This window comes from Corvus brachyrhynchos, unplaced genomic scaffold (assembly GCF_000691975.1).
Source record: "Corvus brachyrhynchos isolate BGI_N302 unplaced genomic scaffold, ASM69197v1 scaffold31, whole genome shotgun sequence".
Taxonomy (NCBI): domain Eukaryota; kingdom Metazoa; phylum Chordata; class Aves; order Passeriformes; family Corvidae; genus Corvus; species Corvus brachyrhynchos.
The window spans coordinates 3,871,251-3,892,100 of record NW_008236196.1 but is presented as its reverse complement, the minus strand read 5'-3'; the positions used below and the strand labels follow the sequence as shown (position 1 = coordinate 3,892,100).

Genomic DNA, 20,850 nt, shown 5'->3' with positions numbered 1-20,850 from the left:
ATGAACCAGGTGCTCTCCCCGCTCCCGCTCCTCCCCTCCTCCGGCTCCCCGGCGTTTCCGCGTCTCCAGAGGAGCGCGGCCCGGCTTGGGGTGTCCCCTACCAAGGAGGTCTCCGGTGGTGCTTTGGGCTCCCCGCGCCGCCGTCCTCCCGGACGCCTCTCGTAGTGCCGTAGTGCTGTGGGAGTCTCCCTCACTGGCTGTAGTTAAGAACTGCCTGAACGCAATCCTGTGCCATGTGTTCTGGAACGAACTTGCTTAAGCAGGGAGGTTGGACCAGATGACCCACTGTGGTCCCTTCCAGCGTGACCCATTCTGTGTTTCAGGAGCCCCAGGCGCAGCCCCCTGCGCTGGGTGGCATCTGTCAATAGCGGATGCCTCTCATTTCCAGTTCAAGCCCATTTTCCTGGGCACGGTGCACCCCCGGAGCGAGCTGGCCCAGCACCGGCGGGTGGTGAACAGCCAGAAGTGTGTGCGTGCCGGAGGGAAGCACAACGATCTGGAGGATGTGGGCCGAGATACTTACCATCACACGTTCTTCGAGATGCTGGGGAATTGGTCCTTTGGGGATTACTTTAAGGTGAGGTGATAGGAGTGAACCCTTTCTAGGGGAAAACGCAACCTTTCTTTTGGAGTTGTGCTGTAGTGCTATAGGAATGTGTGCAGAAGGTGTTTTGGTAAGGTCCAAATTACTTCCTGGGAGCTCTGTGGCCTGGAGCAGAGATGGTCAGCTGATGGGCTCTGTCACTAAATGTGCCCTGCAGACTCTCAAAGCACTCAGCCTGTTAAAGCTGTGACCAACACATAAAAATCAAGGTTTTCTGTGAGAATACCAGTGTTGACCATTTAATATGGTGAAAAGATGTTACCAGTTCATTTGATGCTTATTACTAGTAAGTTTGAAAAGGGAAGAAGAATAAAGGATGCTAGGTTTTTTAGCTGGCGAATGAATACATTTTTTCTGTGAAAAAAAAAATATCCATGTAACTCTGCTGGTGAGCACATAGATGCACACCATGCTGAAGGTCTCATAACATTTTAGGAATGTCAGTTTTCTGCTGGCAGCAATGATCTGTCTCACTCTCCTGACCCTCATCCTGCTCTTTGAAATACACTTGAAAATTAGAAAAGGAGAGAAACAGCTGAAATTAACGTCTTTGTTGTTTGACTCCCATTCTAAAGACTCTTCCTGAATTACTGTGCTTTGTTTATGTTCCCTACCTGCTCAGGAGGAGGCATGTAGCATGGCCTGGGAGCTCTTGACAGAGGTCTATGAGATCCCCAGAGATCGTCTCTACGTCACCTATTTTGGTGGAGACCCCTCGCTGGGGCTGAGCACAGATGAGGAGTGCAGGGATGTGTGGCTCCGCCTGGGGTAAGCGTGTTAGAGAAGAGGTTCTGAGCAGCAGGTGCTGACATTTCACTTTCCACAGTTTTGCATTTGCTCTTTAGTTTATCAGCTATAGGGGCCAGAGATTATGTTTTAAACCCATTTTGTTTCTGGTTTCTTTGGGCTGTTAGAAGGCAGCTGGGCTCTGAGCTCACTGGGTCTCTTGAACTTTTGGTTCATTCTCAGATAGTATCGGTGGGGATGGGTATGTGCCTAAAACTGGCTGGCGTGGATGAAGTGCATACAGGATCTCCAGTCCTTTGCTTTCTCTGCATGGTGAGAGTACATTCTCCTCTGAAAGCTAGCAATGGTTGCTTCAGTGAGAGGGTGCAGCCGTTGCAGAGAGCACTGCTGTGCTTTGGGAGCTTGTTCCAGGCTGCATGTACCCAAGGCTGCTTTGAACCCAAGACAGCCAGCTCTGTGCCACTGATGGTGTTCAGGTCTTGCCTCTGCTCCAAGGAGCAAGGTGCTCCACAGACCTAGTGGGGAGCCTGTCTCGGTCAGCAGGGGCCAGGCTGTGTTTGCCAGTCATTCTGGGCTGAGGCTAGGGTCCTGTCTGCTTTGGCCCACTTAATCTTGCTAAGGAGAGTAATTCTCTGTGAACAGAAGCAGAGGAATTCTAATGTGTTTGCTTATTGAGTCTGTAGTAGGAAGAAAGGATTCCTTTTTTCCAACTTTCTCTGTGATCTAGGCTACTGTGTGATTTGTGTATATGCCTCAGCACTGCCACCTCTGTTGTTTGCCTTTCCAGGGTGCCTGCCAGTCACGTGCTTCCTTTCTCATTGAAGGACAACTTCTGGGAGATGGGGGACACAGGTCCCTGCGGTCCCTGCACAGAGATCCACTATGACCACGTGGGTGGTGGCAGAAATGCTGCAGCACTGGTGAACCAGGGCAACCCCGATGTAGTGGAGATCTGGAACTTGGTCTTCATGCAGTACAGCAGGTACCAGGCATCTCATCTGAACTCCAGAGCCTTTCTCCCTAGCCTGACTCCAAAATCATGTGTATATTCTCAGACTTACCACTGTTTTCCAGGAGCTGGCAATACCAGGAGCAAGAGAGAAGCTATGGGGATTTGAGCATGGCTCTTGGTCCTCTTTGCTTTATTTCCCTGTCTTCTTCAACCTTCACTGCTAGTACTGTATCCTGTAGCTCTAGGGAGGAGGAGAGAGATCCAGCAGGCAGGAATTGTGCAGCAAGATTGATTTATTTAATTATTTTACAAACTCTTTTATAGACTTTTTTCTTCATAGTCTAATTGGCCAAAGGATCAGCCACCCCCTGGGGTGATTGGCTAGAATCCTAAAACATCCATTGTCAAAATATTTTTCTACTGTACCATAAACATAGTCCTACAAGGTCGCAGGTGTTCATGGTTTACAGAACTCTGCAAATATCTTCGTGAGAGAGAAAAGTATCCCACAGGCCTAGAAAGAAGCAGGAAAATTTCTTGCTAACAGCATTTTTGTATCCACACACTGCCTATTCTCCCTTAATGCTGCATTCCAGAGATCTCTTGAGGTCTGCAGCAGCCTGGAGGAGGAGGAAAAGGCCTTTGGCCCTATTAGGGAAGGCCTTTTTCCTTAACATTGCAGCCTATCCTGACTATGTGACGGTCAGATCCTGGCTGCCTGATAGGGCCAAGGCAGGCAGTCTTGTCCCTGAGCTTCCTTATGCTGGGTCACCCACTCATCCCCTTTCATTTTCCCATTCTCTTTGATTCACCTGTTCCTTATTTTTGCCCATGAACTGATCCTTGCTTCTCTTTTACCTTTTTTTTTCCCCTGCCTGGCTGACAGAGAGGTGGAGGGGAATCTCCTTCCCTTGCCGCAGCACCATGTGGATACAGGAATGGGTCTGGAAAGGCTGGTGACAGTTCTGCAGAACAAACGCTCCAACTATGACACAGATCTCTTCACTCCCATCTTGGATGCCATTCACAAGGTGATGGTGCTTCCCTCAGAGTCACCACCCAGCAAAAGCTCCTTGCACACAGACTGTTTGCTGGGTACCATAGTACAGCCTTCTCTGCATGTTACTGAGCAGTGTTTTGAGACAGGAGATTATGTCCTTCCAGGTCCAGTGCAGCGTTCTAGAAAAAAGGGAGAATTCCAGGTTGGAAATCCGCTGGAATATTGGCACTGCTGATTCGTTTTTCCTTCAAAGTGTCTTAAATTTCTCAGTGCCAGGGCATTGGCTGACTTGTGTAAGGTACAGAAGTCTTGGTCTGTAGTGGTGTGGAAGGATTTAAGGAGTACATCTTAGGTTCAGAGGTAGTTGAGAAACATGGTGTCAGGCATGGCTGGTTGCCTCTTGCACTGAAACTTCTTCTGCAGCCATTAATTTCTGCTGATCTGTCTCCCTACTTTCTCTTTTAGGGCTGCAGGGCACCCAGATACCAAGGTTTGGTTGGGGATGCTGATGTTGGGCATGTGAACATGGCCTACCGCGTGGTGGCAGATCACGTGCGCACCCTGTGCGTGTGCATCACTGATGGCATCTACCCAGGCTTCTCTGGAGCAGAGTAAGGACAGAAGGAAATGGCATGGGGTGAAGGGAGTTAGGTCTAGGAAGGAATATGAACAGCCAGGGAGGAGGTTCTGGTGCGGGCCCAAGATAGGGAGCGCATGAGCTTTTGGGGAGGCAGGAAGATGAGAGCCGGGAGGGGGTTCCAATCTGCTGACTTCCCCTTGGATGGGTGTAGAGTGTTGGGAGCAGCTGGCCTGTGTTGATAAATCAGACCAGAGGAGCTGGGAGATGCTGGATGTGGGAGCTGGACAGGGATGCTCACAAGGCTGTCTGAGGAATCCTGCCCTGTTTTCAGACTGGTGCTGCGTCGGATCCTGCGCAGGGCTGTACGCTTTTGCTCTGAAGTTCTACAGGCTCCACCTGGGCTCCTGGCCTCCCTGGTGCCTACTGTAGTGGAAGTGCTGGTGAGTAAAACTGCTGTCTTGGGGAAAAAGGTCATCACACATGTCCTATTCAGCCCCATGTCCCTTGTCTGCACACTGTCAGGAGTCAGTCAGGAAGGTGTACCTGATGATGTGCATTCCAGCATTAAAAACCTCTTGTCCCCGTATCACTTGGGAGGGAGGGGGCCTAGTGTCATCAATGGTACAGTCAGCACAAGCATGTGTAAGTGTATGCAAGTAACCTCTATAATGTTTGTGACATGCTGTGAGATCCCCTGAGGAAGATGCTGAGGATGTTATCACTAACTGAGGCTCACTTTCACAGGGAGATGCTTATCCAGAGCTGACAAGGAATGCCAACCAGGTGAGCAATGTGGAATCCCCCCTCTCATTATCTTTGTGAGGCACTGCTCTCAGGGCCAGAAATCAGCTCGCCCTTGGGACTTAGCTGGAGGAGTTTGCATCGCCTCCTCTGTAACCACGTTCTTGTGGGTGGGCTGAGATGTGCTGGGCACAAGAAGTATCTGTGGCAGATTTCCATGTGGGAGCTCCACTAGATCCTTACCAGGGACTGCATGTCCTGTGTAAGCTGTTGCTCTAAAAAAGCTCCAGTAGCTTTTTTTGTTGAGTGCAAGTACAGCCTGTCCTTGCCTGCATACTCTTTGTCTAAAGTGGAGTGATGATTTAAGGCTAGTCCCTGCTTGGTTCCACTGACAGCAACTTCTCTGGCTGTTCCAGACATACAGTTGTAATTAGGTCACAGATAAGAATGCCCAATAGGGAACATTTGTCAGCTTAAAGCCTCCCCCATGTGGATGGTCAATATTTCCTTGACAGGAATGGTGGCAGGAGGCACAATGACTTTGGCACTGTTCAATAATGCATCAGAGCCATGTTGTGATGGATACTTGCAGAACACAAAGGGCAGTTGATATGCTTTGAGCTGACTGAGCAGGGCTGAGCTGAGCTGGGGAACTCCCTGAAATGTTGTGGCTAACCCTTCTTCTGATCCTTGGGCAGATCAAGGATATCATCAATGAGAACGAGGCCGCGTTTCTGTCCTCCCTGGAGCGTGGGAGGCGAATCATCGAGCGGACAGTGCAGCAGATGGAGCCCTCCTCAAATTTCCCAGGTGAGGGTCCCTCCTCTGACAAGCTGCACTTAGAGACAGTTTGCTCCAGGTCCTCACAAGCATGGCAGTCAAAACTGGTTGGTGTCTGTCTCCCCTGCATTTTCTGTGACCGTCTAGCCCCAGACAGAGCAGCAGATGTTCCTTTCTCCAGATTGCAGTTGTTTTCTAGTACTTTGTTCTCACAACAACTAGGCATCAGGCAAGTTAGAAACATGCCCTTGTGTAGATGCTGAGAAGGCTAGCAGAGAAAAATTCTCCGCTTTTTACTGTCTCATGTGAAAGTCTCCGTTCTCACGCAAGCTAGCTGTCTGACGGTTTGCTATTTGGTAAACATTTCCAGGTGCAGGGCTGTTGTGAGAACATAGTGGAATTGTTTTTTGGTTCACTGGGAATAATATTTTGAAATGGGTGGTTATACTGCTCAGCCACTCACTTTGGTGGGTGGCTAGCCAAGGGGCCAGTCACGTAATTTCTCTTTTGCGACCCATGCTATAAAAAGATGGGGTTTTGGCATTAAAGGGGTCGGCTTTGACCATACTTCTCTGACCTGAATCTATGTTGTTTTTCACTGTCCCTGTGCGCAACAGCGACACCCTTGCTGTTTTATTGACTGATAACTAGGTCCTTACAACACACAGCTGAGAGGAGTAGCACAAGACCCAACCAGGGCAGCTGCCTGTCTAGATGTGCTGCACTGATAGTACTCAGTCCCATGCAAGAAGAACTGCATGGCTTCTCTTCCCCTTTAACTTTTGCACACAGTACAGGTGGATCCAGTTACCAAAGCACACACTAGATTGGTCCCATCCAGACAAATCTTGAGATGCCTTTGCCTTCTGTGTTCACACAGAGTTCTTGTCCTTCTTTTTGTCTTACAGCTGAAGTAGCCTGGTCTCTCTATGGGAGTTTGGGATTCCCTCGGGATCTGATTGACTTGATGCTTGAAGAGAAGGGAATCAGTTTGGATTCAGCTGCTTTTAACAAACTTGCTCTGGAAGATGCAAAGGTAAGAGGGAGACCTGCCTTGTCCGAGTCATTCAAAGCCTTACCTATCTCCTGTGAACATGGAAGCAGGCTCCCTTTCACTGCTGAGGCTCTTTGGAGCACCACAGGACTACATACCTTCTCGCTGAAGGGGAAATGAGTCTGAAATAGCAGTGTCATCACAAGCCTCTTGTTTCTGAATGTGGGACTGAAGTACTGGCTGGCGATTTTTCTTCAGGTATTTTATGATGCTGACTGTTGCTGGAGTGAAGGTTATAAAATACTTACATAGGTTAGGAGACTCCTCTGTCGGTCATGTAGTCTAACTTCTCACACAAGGTAGAACCAGCTTAGACAGCCCAAGAAGCAAATTATTTGTGAAGAGTTTACAAAATCTCCTTGGTCTCTGTAGTGCTGAAATACTTGCACTGCCCACCAACCACCACCACCCCCCAGTGCAGTAATTGGTTTGAGGCCTTGCTGTCCTGAGCTTTAATGACCTGGGAGCTTCACAGCTACACAGCAAGCTGTGCCAGGAGGAATGTGTTAACAGTTGTGTATGGCCTGGCTCAAGGCTAGCACAAGTGGTATTGAGTGCTTGTGAGATTTGAAGGGATGGGGTTGGTTAGCAGTAGCCTACATCAGCCTGGATCTGAACAAGCCTTTTCCATGAAGGTGGAAGAAATCATTCCTAGCCTTGTAGCTCCAGTTACGTTTGCTTGCCCCCAGGTATCTCCCATCTAACCGTGCCTTTGCTCTGCTGCAGCGGAAGGCTGGTGGCCCACAGGCAGGACAGCCAGGCAACACAAACACCCAGCTGGATGTGCACTCGCTGGCTCAGCTGCGGAGCAGCAGCGTGCCTGCTACCGACGACTCCCCGAAGTACGCCTACACGCTGGGGCGGCACGGGCACTATGGTGAGTGCCTGGCCTCCTGCAAGGCAAGCTCTGCTGCAGTCCCTCACATGACTGCTTTTGCTGCCTAACCTCATGCATGCACAACGTGTACTTCGTGGTACAAACCTGTCCACCTTGCTGCCGCAGCTTTTCCCTACCGCTGTAGCTCATCCCAAACTAGGTGCTTCTCTTAGTGCTGTTGGTATGTCCCTAGGAAGGCTCTGGGCTGGTAACAAGGCTGAGCTCTGCATTGGCACCACCTGGGTGCAGTGGTGAAACAGGGACTGTTGATTTCTTCCGGAGAAAAGTCTGTCTCCAACAATTAGGCTTCTGGGTGTGTGCGCTCGGGAGAAAGAAGGGTAATTACGCAAAGGGATTATGTAGTTGTGTGAAACCATGCCCCTGCTGTTTCCGTGGCACACCACTAGGTGCCAGCGCAGGCTTTTTGGCATCCAGGGTAACTGAGGTTGCTGATGCTCTATGGAAGGCATGAAGTTAAGCCACGGGGAGCAAGAGGTGGTGTGGCTGTCACAGACAATTAGAGATAGCTGTGTACAGCCAACTCCCTTTTACCCAGTGTGCCGGTGGCAGCCCACGCTAAGCAGAAAGCGAGGCAATTCAAGCTATATATACTACAGCAAGAGCACAACAGAGGAAAAAAGCCTAGCAGTGACATTGGCTGAAATCTCCAAGCTAGAACTGTCCCACCTTCTCAGCTTCTGAATTATGGAATAATTCAGGTTGAAGGGGATCTCTGGATGTCCAATTTCTTGATAAAAGTAACATCAGTTTCACAGTTGTATCACCTTGCTCAGAGCCTTGTCCATTTAAGTTTTCAGTATCTTCGGGAACAGAGATCTCACAGCCTCTCTGTTCCCTGTTCTTTATCACTCTTGGAGTGTAAAGTTTTTTTTTCTTTACACACAGCCAGAATTTTCTGTACTCTAGATGTAGTCTCCCAAATGCTAAATAGGGATGAATAACCTCTTTCTTTGACCTGCTGGCTATGTTTGTGTTCATACAGCCCAGCAGGCAGGCAGCCTTCCTTGCTGCAAGGGCACCCTGCTGGTTTATGTTCAGCTTGCTCCTGAGAGCCTAAGATTTCTGTCAGTCCATTTCTGTAGACTGCTCAGATACCTCTGTAAAGCAGTCCAGTTCTTCAATGTATCAGCCAGTCCCTGCCAATTAAGTGGGATATGGGTACATCCCATTTTGTCAGGGATAGTCATTAAGGAAGATGTTGAGTGGTGTTGTCCTTTACAGCCACCAAGTAGCTCTACTAGTAGCTGAATATCATTGAACACTGAACTACTGAGCAATTCTCTCTGGGGCCCCCTGCCCAGCCAGTTACACACCCACCTTATGGTCCACTTGTCCATAGTGCCCAAGTTTGGGTTCAAGGATCCTATGGGAGAGCATGTTAGAAGCTTGCTGCGTCCAGGAAGGTGACATCCCTGCTGTCCCATATCCACAATGTCTGTCATCTCTTCATAAAAGTCAGGTTTGCCAAGCTTGCAGTGTAGCAAGATGCAGATGTGTCTGTGCCACATTTTCTTCTACCAGGCTCATGTGGAGCCGGATTGGGTGTCCCTGCCTGCTTAGCTGCTACTCAGCAGTTCTGTCATTAGGTAAGTGAGGGGTGAAGTAGTTCTAGTACTTTGTCCTTTCTACCAGTAGCTGTTCCTCTCCTACCAAGGCAAAGTGCCAGCTTTCAGTATAGCCCGGGTGTTGGCAGGGTTGGCATGGGGAAGTGATCCCTCCTTTCCTGTTGCAATCTGACAGGATGTGTGCACTAATTGCTGCTGTCTTCTTTCCCCTGACAGAGTTCAGTCCATGCCAGGCCACTGTCCTGATGCTGTACAGAGATCAGTCTCTCCAGAAGGAGGTTGGGGCAGGGCAGCGCTGTGGTGTCATCTTGGACAGGACTAACTTCTATGCAGAGCAGGGTGGGCAAGATTCTGACCAAGGCTACATGATACGTTTAGGACAGCAGGTAAGGCCCTTTGCTGCCTAACCCAAGGCTGCTACGGGTTCTGAGGCCAGGCACAATTCCCCAAGTGATGGGTTTACTGTGTTCATTCGCAAACTGCTGTCTCTTGACAGTTCCCTTGGCATCAAGGTGGGGTGAGGCAGAATCAGCAGTAACTTCACAGAGGTGTACTTGCTGCTCTGGTTGTCTCTCACAGCTCTTTGCATTTCATCTTGCTGAGGAAAACTAAAGTCTTCTCAGGTCTTCCTTCAATGTGCTGCATTCTTGCCAGCTGGGGTTGTAATGCTGAGAGAAGGCAGTCATTGACCACAGAGTCTGTGACTTAAGTAACTTACCTCTGGTCAGTCCTGGACAGCTGCAAGCAGTGCCCAACCTGATATCCAGTGCAAAAACTCATATTCCCCCCAAGAGCATCAGGGAGGACCTCCACTTCTGCAGCATGTTCCTTCAGCCTTGCCAGAGGGAGAGCTTTGACCCTGTCCTGGGAAGTTACATGAGGTGCAGCTTTTTCTCCTTTCCCCATTCCAGCTCTTGATAATCACCCCTGGGCCTTTTTAGCCTTGCAGAATGTGACAGTGCCTTGCTCAGCACTTTCCCCCCAAGCCAAAGTGGTGGTCCAGTTTTTGTTTCCATCCCATTGAGGCAGAAATGGTACCTTGGATGCCAGAGACAGGTGCCTTGGGAGATGCTGTCCATTTTCTCATGGATGAGCATACTTGCTAAGAAAATTCATCAGCACGGGTGGCATTAGTGCCCCTCCACTGCAAGGTGGCAACCTCAATGTATGTGTGTAGTGAGTGGCTGGGTACATGGAAGGTCTGAGACACTTTGGTTATGTTTGCAGTAAGCTTCTCTCTGCTTTTCCCACCCATCCCTCTCTTTTAGGGATTGGTGGGAATTGTGTTTGGGTCAAGCAGATACATAGCACAGGTATTTGGATCTTCCCTGTGTCCTAACTCATCTTTCTGTCTCTTTTCTCAGGATGTACTCTTCCCTGTAGAGTCAGTTCATCTCTGTGGTGGCTACGTGATCCATGAGGTCACTGCTGTGGAAACCCTGCGTGTTGGTGACCAAGTGCAGCTCTTTGTGGATGAGGTTGATAAGCTAACTGCTCTTAACCTTTTCCTTGTGATGTCCTGAGTAACCCAGGCACAGCAGGTCTTTGTCCATTGTATTCTTGACACTGTTCTTCATTGTAGTGTGCAGTGGGAAGGAGACATCACAACTGACTCTGTAATCTTTGTGAGCCATTGGTCTGTCCAAAAGTATCCAGCCTACCCTTTACTGTTTTTCAAAGATGATCCCATGGAAAAAGAAGTTAGATCTGCCCTGTCATGTAACTCATCTGACAGCTGTGCTACCTGTTGGTTTTCCTCCATCTTCTCCTATCCCCTCACATGCAGCCTTTTCCTTATCTCTTTGTGCCGTGCCCTGCTCCCCTGAGCTGTGGAGAACCAGCACTCCTGCTGACTGGTGTGTGCTTTCAGGCACAGCGCCTGGCCTGCATGACGAACCACACCGCCACCGCCACGTCCTGGGTGACAGCGCCGAGCAGCGGGGCTCCCATGTGACAGCAGAGCGGCTGCGCTTCGACTTTGATGCCAAGGTGACTCTGAAATCCAGTTTCCTAGTTCTCAGCAGTACCACCATTCCAGTACTGCTCTTCTCTCCAGGGATTTTTCCCCTCTTGCCATAATCACTCCTTCAGAGACAAGTCACATTTTATCTGAATAATGAAGCTTGGTCCTCTGGATGTGACTGCGTCCGCTTTGCGTTGTCCTGGCCCTGAGCAGGGCTTGCTGAGGGGATGAATGGGGGTCAGAAGGGAAAGGACTTAGCAAGGCCAGTGGTCATGGGACTGACACGAAATAGTGTAAAGGGGTCTTTCAGAGATGGTGCTTGGCTGTGGCACATATCTGATGTCAGACATTCAGGCGAGAGCATTTGTGAAGCTTTGGGTCAGGCTGAGTGCTGGCCCTGGTAACCTGTCACTCATTCCAGTATCTCTCTTGAGGGCTTTGGCTGATGCTCTTGCATCAAAAATCCTTATCTGTCATGGGAGGAGAGGGTGGGAGGGCCATGATGTTCACAGTTCCTTTTTACAAGCAGAGAAGATGAGATGCAGGGGAAGAGTGGTGTGCCCAAGCTGAGTCATCTGGTGGCTCTGCCCCAGTTCTCCCTCCTTCGTTCTCTACCTCTCAGGAGCCTTCTCCTGAGTGTGGCTGATTTCCTCAGGGCCATGTGACCGTGGAGCAGCTGCAGCAAGTGGAGCAAGTGGTCCAGGATCTGATCAAAAAAAACGAGGTGGTGCATATGGCTGAAGTGCCCCTCACACTGGCAAGAAGAGTTCACGTGTTGCAAGAATCCCCGCTGCAACAAGGAACTTCCTCTGGCACATTGCAATTAAGCTGAGGAATTATTTTCTGCAAGATGCTATGGGTTGACACAACATATTTCTGCAAGGGAATTGTCTCCCAAAACTCCTAAGGGAAAATAGGACAGAGATGAGATTCAGGACACTGTGTTGTAGAACATGGAGACTGGTGATGCACAGGCTTTCTGTTTATGCCTGTGGACCAAAAGCCTGTCATGTCACCAATTGTTTCTTCTCCCCATTGGTGGCTGGTTGTGGAGGAGAAGTAGTGCCACCCCTGACTCGGGGGCTGCTCTGGAATAGGGGAAAAATGAGGCAGACACCTGAAGCCATGTAGTCAGTCTGTAAGTGCCCCTGAACAACCATGTTGTTAGCTGCTGATCCCTATCTCCTCTGTCAGGGGTATCCAGATCCAGTGAGGATAGTGTCCCTGGGGGTCCCTGTGGAGAATGTGCTGACCTGTGACTCCAAGGCTGCAATGCAGACCTCTGTGGAGCTCTGCTGTGGGACGTAAGTGACTTTTACTTGCAGCCAGAAGGCATGTTTTTGGGCACTGGTGGCTGAGATAGAAGCATCACTACAAGCTCAACTCCCTGTCACTGTGAAACTAAGTTTCCTCACTGAAAAAATATTGTGAGGACAGGGCTAGTTACGAAGCTTTGGAAGTTCCAGGGTGAGCAAACTTTAATGAAATGCACAGCATTTTTCCTTACTTCATAGTCTGAAAGCAACCTGGAAGCCACAGCACCAGCAGAGTGTGGGAAAGGTGTGTGTGACCTGTCACACCAGGGTTGTGGTGCTTTGCCTTTGGGGTTGTAGGAGGGCTGGGGACCCAGCTGGAGACTCCCATTCAGCTGTGAAAACTTGAGACTGCTCTGATTATTTTAATTAATTATCTTCACCCTCTTCTGCTTTTAGCAGTAATGAGAGTAGAAGAAAAGTTAATCAATCTTAGGACAGTGCTGACACAAAAAAAAAAGAAGGAACAAACTGGTCTTAGAGCAGACAGAGCTGAAAATGAGCAATTTTCTAGCCGTGAGATCTTGTTGGGAGTAGTGGGACAAGAAACTGCATGGGAGAAGAGATGATCAGTTCTTGTGAAGCTGTCTGGAATGATTACTTGTGGTAACAGAACCCAAGACACTGTAGTTTTCATACCCAGTGTTGAATGAACAAGAAGAAAAAGGGAGGTTGTCAGTGTCCTGAGACTGCACAACTATCCTTTGTCTGGAGTCTACTGGCCGGGCTGTGAGCTGGCCTGACAAAAAAGTGGTGGAGTAGCAGCTGAGTAGAAGAGAAAAATGCTAATTCATCTCACTGCTGAAGGAGAGGAAAGGAGGACAAAACTTGGCTGCACCATTTGACTGGAGCCTGCTGGGCAGGTAGCACAGAGGTTCCTCTGGAGTAGCTTCAACCCTGCTATCTCTTGCCTAACAGGGTACCATCAGGATTTTAGGGATGGGAAAAGAGTCAAGGTATTGGGATTAGGAAAGAGCTGGTGGACTTTAGAGTTTTCTAAAAACAAAGCAAACTTCCTGATTTCTGTTTGTGAAGAGCAATGTGCTTTCTTTCCTATTCTCCGCTGACTTTTTAGGCACCTTCTCCGAACAGGATCTGTGGAAGATCTGGCCATCGTCAGCGAGCGCCAGCTTGTCAGAGGGATTAGCCGTGTCATTGCAGTGACAGGGGGACAAGCCAAAGAGGTAAGAAAGAGGGAACTGAGATTTCTGCCCATGTCAAGGCAATGCCAGAAAGACCAAACTTTGTAGGTTCCTCATAGACAATTAGCTCCAACTGCTTTGGTTGGAGCCTCCCTGCTGTGCCTCATCTGGCTTCCTGCTTCACCCTTAGACTCAGCTCTGCTACTGAACCTCACTATTCACCCCCTTTCCCTCCCATCCTAGTTCTCTGTCTCCTTGACCTTCATTTCTCCCTTCAGACCCTCTTTTGCAAGATAAAAACTTGGCTCAAAATATCAGGAAGCCTCTGGTCTATAAATTTCAATCCCCCAGTAGGTATTTAAAGGTGTAATTCTTTGTGCATTGATTTCACCTCCTGCCTATCACAGCTGGATTTGCACTTGATGATTACAGGGCTTTGGCCTCATTCTTACAGCCCTTTTGCTTCCTTTCTTTAGTCCTTCTCCTGCTAAACTGTGATTCTGGTCTGGCTGGGTGTGTATAAAAAGTAAGCAACCTACTATTGAGTTTGTGAGATCACTCTGTCCTTTGAGTATTTGGAAGTGTCAGGTGCCCCGTAAGCCTTCGCTCTTCCTTTAAGGCTGCTGTCAGAGGAGAGTGACTCATCGTCAGTGGAATTGGAAACACTGAATGCAAAGCCCACCCCTGCAAATCTGTTACTTTTTGGCTGGCCGTCCCCTGTGCATCTGTGTCCCAGAGAAGCTTTTCTTCATGCAGAAGAACAAAAAGCTGCAGGGCACATCTGCATGCTTTGCTGGAAGTGCTGACCTGGAGAGCCCTCGAGAGGAGCTCTGTGCAAGTGTTAATGAGACAAGGGAGGCTGCAGGCATGAGAGAATTACTTGAAATAAGGGTTGTGTATCCTAGCTAGGCAGAGCAGTCCTCTGCTGTCCTGCTCTAAAATCTCACAGGACCATCCTGGGCACAGACATCTGGCAGGGAGGAAATGCTCCAAACCATAAGGATTGGCACTGGTGAAAAAGGCTTGTAATAGCTTTTTAAAAACTTATTAATAGTAGCATTGTTGGTGAAAACAATAACAAATATACCAGGATAGCTAAACTCAGGAAATATGCTTTAACAGCTGATGAGGTTTCTTTCAGCTTTAGTGTTTCTCTTGTTTCTTCAGTCACTTGTTTCAAGATTGCATTTGCTAATGAAAAAAGCTCTAAGATGCTCCACAGAGCTCCCCAGTTTTTCCTCAGTGAAATCCTGATGATTTTGGTGCAAATTTTTAAGGAAACATGAATTTTGACCGTAAATACCACATAAAGCTCGACAGCTTGGTCCTCGTGAGTGTGACTATCTAGTGCTGGTTGCAAATCTAGAGAGGAATGTTGTATTTCAGAGTCTTGTGGGAACAGTCATTCCTAAACCATCTGTAAGTGTCTTCTTACTGGATTCTGAGCAGCATTTCAGTGCTCATGACTCTGCTGTCTCCTCCCTTTCTCCATCCCTGTGGATTGTTTCTGTTGCTGCATTTGAAGCATGCATTCCTTCCATCTCTGCAGGCCCGGGAAGTAGGCCAGTGCTTGGCTATGGAAGTGGATTCTGTCTCTCTACGAATGCAGCAGAGGATCACCTCTATTCCTGAGATGCAGAACCTCTCCAAAGAAGTGGGCCAGTTGACCCAAGTAAGGATTACAGTCCTATATAGAAAGAGTCCAGTATGGGCTTTATCCACTTGAGACACTTTTTCCCTACCAGGTTCACATCTTACCATGGTCAATAGCAAGGGCAAGTTGCTCCCTGCTGTTGCTTCTTTGGTCATAAGGATTTTTGCCAGTGTCCAGGTGTCTGTGTTGCAGATGGCGAGCTGAAAAGAGAAAGCTGCTCACCACAGTGACTGGCTGCCCTGATCACATGGGTTAAAGCAGGGTCTGTGAAGAGGCCATGCTCCAGCCTGACCTCCCAGAGAACTAGCACTCTATGTCTAGGTACAGTTTAATGTTCTTACAGAGCAATTTGTCTTGCAGGTGGTGGCCAGCACTGTAATGCCCCAGTGGCAAAGAAAAGAAATACAGACCATCCTGAAAGCGCTGCAGCGAACGGCCAACACAGCTATCAAAAAACTGGAGCTGCAGCAGGTACTGAGGCAGCAGCACGCTGACTTGCAGCCAGGTGATAGCACACACCAGGGCACCTGGTGTCTCTGTCACACTTCACAGCCACTCAGTTACTAAGGTCTCATTAGAAGGCTGAAGAAAGCCCATACAGTCACACACAGTGCAACACAAGCCCTGTGTTGGGTTGATTTCACTGGCATTATCCAGGGCCATTGTTTAAAATGCAGAGAATGAGTGGCTGGGCTTTTAGCACCTGCAGAATTTCCGTGTCGTCCTGCCTGTGAGAACAGAGACCTACCCATACAAGCATTTTTGGCCAATACCAGTAGGCAGATGGGCATCACCTCCTTGTTTAGGCATGGAGAGGATGAGATGGTCCTCACAGTGGGCTTAACAAAGTTACACAGTCAGACAGTGACGGGACAGAATCTTTCCTTCAGCTATGTGGATATTGCTGTGCTTCCCGCATGTGTCTGTGTTCTGCCAATTTACATGAAAAGAGATTAGAAATGCTTATTGGTAACTTAGAGATCTCAGGAAGAGCTATCCCTTTCTTAAAGTAGGAGCATCTTGCCACAGAAGCCTTCCAGAGACATGTGGCGCTGTATAGGTCCAGGAAAGAGGCTGGGGACTGAATGAATCACTCTCTATTCCACTTTTGACAGAGGTTCATCTCTGCTTGCATTTGGGGAAGGAGGGCTGTACAGGTGTCCACATGGAGATTTCAGTCCACCAGTCTTACTTTGACTTCTGCTATCAAACATCTCCCATCTGTCCCACAGAGCAGCGCTTGGCATTCCTTTTGTGTGTATATTGCATGCATATATCCCCATCTAACGCAGTTCTTGTGCTCGAGGCACGAGCTCTGGCGTGCCCCCAGTCAGAGAGAGTCCAGCTGCGTTCTTCTGTGCGTCGCTGAAGCGACTTCGGCATCAGGATGGGTGCTGCTGGCTGGGCTGGCTAGCTGGCTTCTCGGCAGAGGGAACACGGCAGGAACTGATGGGACCGGCTCACGTTAGCTCGGAGACAGAGGAAGAGAGAGGCTGTTCTGGTCTGGCTCCTAACAGGTTTATTGTCAGAAGTTTCACAACCCGAACAAGCTCGGAAGGGACGGAATGCGATGGGATCCTCCCCCGAGGCTTGTCCTCAGTTCTATAGGGAATTTGAAAACCGCGGTGAAAGGGGAAAACAACCAATGAGTTACAGGCCAGGGGGAGGATACAATTTAACAAGAACCACTGGGGTAAAGGGATTGATTGGCATCACGCTGCCCCAGCCCCATGGTGGGGGGGGTCACCGCAACACCCATCCAGCCCCCCCGTGCCACCTGTAGCCCTTCAAAGTGCTGTTTTTCTCCCTCCAGGCTGAGAAGAAGGCGCAAATCTTGCTAGCAAAATACTGCAACCAGCCTGTCATCATTGATACTGTCCCAGCTGATTCCCTCTCTGTGAGTGATCCACATTCTTTGTTGGCCCAGCAATACCTCAGGTGCTGCAAACAGCAAGAGGGAATTGCTGGGCACATTTGCTGCTGGATGCTAGTCTCCTTTGCTGTTGCCTGACCTGTCTTCTCCCTGCCTCTCCTAGATCCTAATGAAAGTAGTGAACCAGCTGTGTCACAAGTCTCCTGGCACATCAGTCCTGCTGCTCAGCCCTCAGGCTTCGGGTGAGGTGCTCTGTGCCTGTCAGGTGTCCAAGGTAAGCAGAACCCTGGTAGAGACAAGGGGAACCTGCCTGCCAAGGGGGCTGGACCCACTGCTCAGCAGGTCCTGCTTGAGGCTTTTCCTGGGGCTTTGTCCAGTGTTGGTGGTTAATCACACAGGGGCAGAACCTGAGATGACTGTAGCAGGACCAAATGTGCTTTCAGTCTCTGCTGGGCATGGATATCCCTGGATCCTCCAGGCTGTGTTTTCCCAGGGGCAAAGTACAGCATTAACATGTAAGCTCAGTCTTTATGGTCCTCACAGTCATGACTGCCTCAGGCTGGGTGAGGAGAGGGTGCTGTTACCTTTCTTTATTCATAGACTGCAAATAATGCACAGTACAAATAACTTGTCTGTGTCTGTTCCCCAGAACTGCCTCCCCACGTTCTCTGCTGCTGACTGGGCCGTGGCTGTCTGTACGCAGATGGAAGGAAAGGCAGGAGGCTCTCCCATCGTTGCTAAGGGCAGTGGGAATGCCAAAGGCATGCAGGGAGCCCTGACTACTGCACTGGAGTTCGCTCAGAGCAAACTGTGATGCTTTAGTGCCAGGACAGCTGTATGCACCCAGCTGGACACTCGATACCAAGCATATACTCTGCCCCTCTGAAAGGATTAGCAGCTGAATATTGCTGCAACCACTGCTTTGGAGCACTTGACTTCTGACCGTCCAGGATCAGCAGAGACCCCACTGACAGAATGATACTGCTTGTTCCCAGCACAAGCACATGGGGATGGAGCCTTGGAAAGCACTAGTTACACAGCGCATCCTGCTTCTTGTGGAACAGCACAAGTCTTGCCACAGGATCAGCACTGAGATTTTGTGAGAACATGGGGAGCTGGCACAGTGTTATCCTAAAGCCATTAAAGGGTAGAGAGTATCCATTCACCTGATGTTTCTTGTTAGCTGCACCTTTTTTTTTCTGCTCTGCCAGAGGGGTTCATTCTGCCCCTGCAGCAGAAGTCAGCACATACTCTTGTCTAAGCAGTTCCGTCCTACTGCAGAACTCAGGGCACCCCTCTGATTAAAAATGCTACTCTAATTTAGAAATGGAAAGAGAAATCCCACCTTGCTTGTGGGCTCAGGCTTGTTAGGCTATGCAATGGGTAGTGCTGAAGCCAGTCCTTAGCACGGAGGGAACAAAATTGTCGCCCTCTCCACCTCTTTGCTTTGGATGAATGTTCTTATTTCAGTTTCTTCCTGCCACTCCCTTGTAAGTCCTTTCTTCTGGCTTCTTACCAGCTCCTACCTAAAAACCAACAACTGATCTTACTAGTTGTGAGAATGGGAACTGTTGCTGTGTTGCAGCATGGAAGTGCCTGCAGCAGGACGCTTTGTCTTGAGGTGAGCAGGTCTCATAAACTGGTTATTCTTCACAAGCAGTGGTGGACCCAGTAAATTCAATTCACAAAGACATTTCAGACTTCAGTGTTAGAGTGATGGTCAGAGCTCCTGGCTAAAGCATCGTTATTTCACATACAGTATTGACCTAAATAGAGATCACAAATCGTAGCTGAGGCAAAAGTGCAACGGTATAGTAATACAAGCAGGTTTTCACCCTGTGAGCAGCAACAGCAGCCTGACACAGATGAATTCCACCAGCAGGTAGGGTTGCCTGTCACTGTGAAGGGAGGTGGAGGACCAGTAGCTGCCTGCTTTTAGAGAGAGAGAGGGAGGAGGGCAAGAAGCACAGTGATGCTGATGGCTGGGTAGCAGGAAATGGCTGTCACACAGATAGAGATTAGTGAAGAGGAGGTAGTGGGGAATGGCCATGTCCGAATGAGAGGCTTCCCGCTTAACTGTCTGCCTGAGGGAGGGTGAACAGCTGCTGTGAGCAGAGCCTCATTTCCCTTCTCTTCAGTGAACAGCTTACCTCAGGGGAAAAAGGAACGTGGACTTTGCGGGGCATCCTTAGCAGAGAAGGGGTTTTCTTCAATATCTCAGTGGTTGTCCAGCCCAAAATCTCATATGTGGTCCCTATGGCTTAATGTGGCTCCTACTCATCTTTGCCAAGTGCCAGCAGCTGGTTTTGCATTGGAAAGTGCCAGATACAAGTGTGAGGGCTCAAAGGCAGAAGGAATGCGGAGCCTTTAGGGGCTGGTGGTGCTCCCAACTGTCCTCCCCTTCTCCCCCAAATCACTGACAGCTACAGCAAGAGTGCAGACCTTAAGCCTTTGGATCAGTAAATGCCGCTTCCAGACAGGAAGCTTAAAGCAGGGCTTATTGCAAAGGGATCTGTGAGCCAAGGTCTCAGGGCATCTGCCCCTGCTGCCAAGAGTTCAGCCATTAGAGGGGTGCATAGGCCCCTTTCTTTCATCACTGCAAGTGGGGCAGGTTGCTGCTCATCCCAGAGCCTGCCTGCATTCCACTGTGGCAGAGCAGCTTGGTGTCTTCTCAAATTTCTTTCCATTTCTGGATGCAGTGGTGCTACTGGTGCTCTTAACATCCCTGCATCTGAGCACTGGGCAGAGCTGGAACACCTAGCCCAGTGCTTTGGGTCCCTTGTGACAAGGCTGGTAGGGTGCTGGAGAGGGTGTGTGGAGTCCCAGAGGATGGCTCATGCCATCAGCTGAAAGCAGCATCGGTGCCCCGTGTTGCACAGTTCCTGTGTTTGACTCAGGCCACAGCAGCACCAGGAGGGGGTGGGAAAGGGCGCTCTGTGTTACTGGGAAAGCGTTTTCCCCGCGTGCTGTTGTGTTACTGTATTAATAGCTGCTACAGGAGATGATGTCTCCTCTAGGTGTTGGAGAGTAGGTGTGAGGAGGAGGAGAGGAATGCTGGCTTGAGCTGCTCCTGCATGATGCTCCAAAAGCAGAGCCTGAGCTTGCCAGCAGCAGCCTTGTGGAATTAACCCGCTTTGGCTTGATTGTTAGCTTAAAAGCCACTGACCTCATAGACTTTTGCCCAACCCCTTAAGGGGCAGAGGTCTGGGTGCTGCCCTTACTGAGCCCCTGACATGACTCCCCTGGAAGGCCAAGGGCTGCTGCTGGAGGTGCCACAGAGCGGTGGCTCTTAGAGCTGTTGGAAGGAGATGCATGTCCACTGTGGGAGCTGCTGAGCTCTCAGCACTGTGTGGTGAGTGAGCAGCAAAGACCTGATGCCTTGGCACTCCAGGTCTGTTTGTCCCCTCCTGTGTTCCATGGGAAAATGACTCTCTGTTCCCAGGGTATTTGCAGCAGCCTCAGCACCTAACACACCCAGGGCTGCTGCATCCTCTGCACCACCTTCCTATAAACCTTAAAAACCACCTGGTCCGTAAGCAGGGATGCAGCTGCTGCAATGGTGCTCTTCTGCCTCAGCTGGGGCAGTCTTGGGAACCCAATTTTCTTCTTCCTCTTTTGCTGCTCTTGGCTTTTATAGACATGAAATTTAGTATTTCCCGTATCCTTTCTGAGCTTGCAAGAATCAATGACATCACAGCATAACCAAATCCTGATTCTGTAAGTCCAGTAGCACTAAAACTGCTCTGGAATTGAAGGAGAAAATGGATCTTATCCTACCAAAGAGTGATTCTGTGGAGGCATCCGTGGTGCCCACATCATCTCAGGCTGGTAAAGTGGGTCGCTGCAGTAGAAACGCTGGCGTTTGTGCTGCAGGCGTGCCAGGCTGCTGCTGATCCTAGGAAAGGCCATTTCCTGTCGTTCTCCCGGTGAAGTCCCAGTGTGCAGACTTACATCCCATCCTCCTCTTTACCTGCTGCTATACAA

General features: G+C 49.5%; 2 protein-coding genes across 3 annotated transcripts in view; one reads left to right on the top strand and one right to left on the bottom strand.

The window, feature by feature from the left end:
- Positions 1-9,143, bottom strand: part of RNF8 (ring finger protein 8) — a 22,253-nt gene extending 13,110 nt beyond the window's left edge. For both annotated transcript variants that reach the window (XM_017740505.1, XM_008640128.2), the window contains exon 1: positions 8,674-9,143. In XM_017740505.1, coding sequence (XP_017595994.1) covers positions 8,674-8,766 — 93 coding nt within the window. In that variant the 5' untranslated portion in view covers positions 8,767-9,143. The remainder of the gene's footprint in view (positions 1-8,673) is intronic.
- Positions 20-18,036, top strand: AARS2 (alanyl-tRNA synthetase 2, mitochondrial). Its single transcript, XM_017740543.1, is given in 22 exon segments — positions 20-577; positions 1,227-1,372; positions 2,139-2,333; positions 3,190-3,334; positions 3,769-3,914; positions 4,215-4,323; positions 4,628-4,666; positions 5,323-5,434; positions 6,313-6,440; positions 7,185-7,335; positions 9,138-9,307; positions 10,286-10,399; positions 10,792-10,825; positions 10,828-10,910; positions 11,540-11,666; positions 12,068-12,188; positions 13,273-13,381; positions 14,889-15,011; positions 15,354-15,464; positions 16,807-16,890; positions 17,030-17,140; positions 17,516-18,036. Coding segments are annotated over 22 exon segments (2,823 nt in total). The 5' UTR covers positions 20-277; the 3' UTR covers positions 17,681-18,036.
- The last annotated feature ends 2,814 nt before the right edge of the window (positions 18,037-20,850 follow it).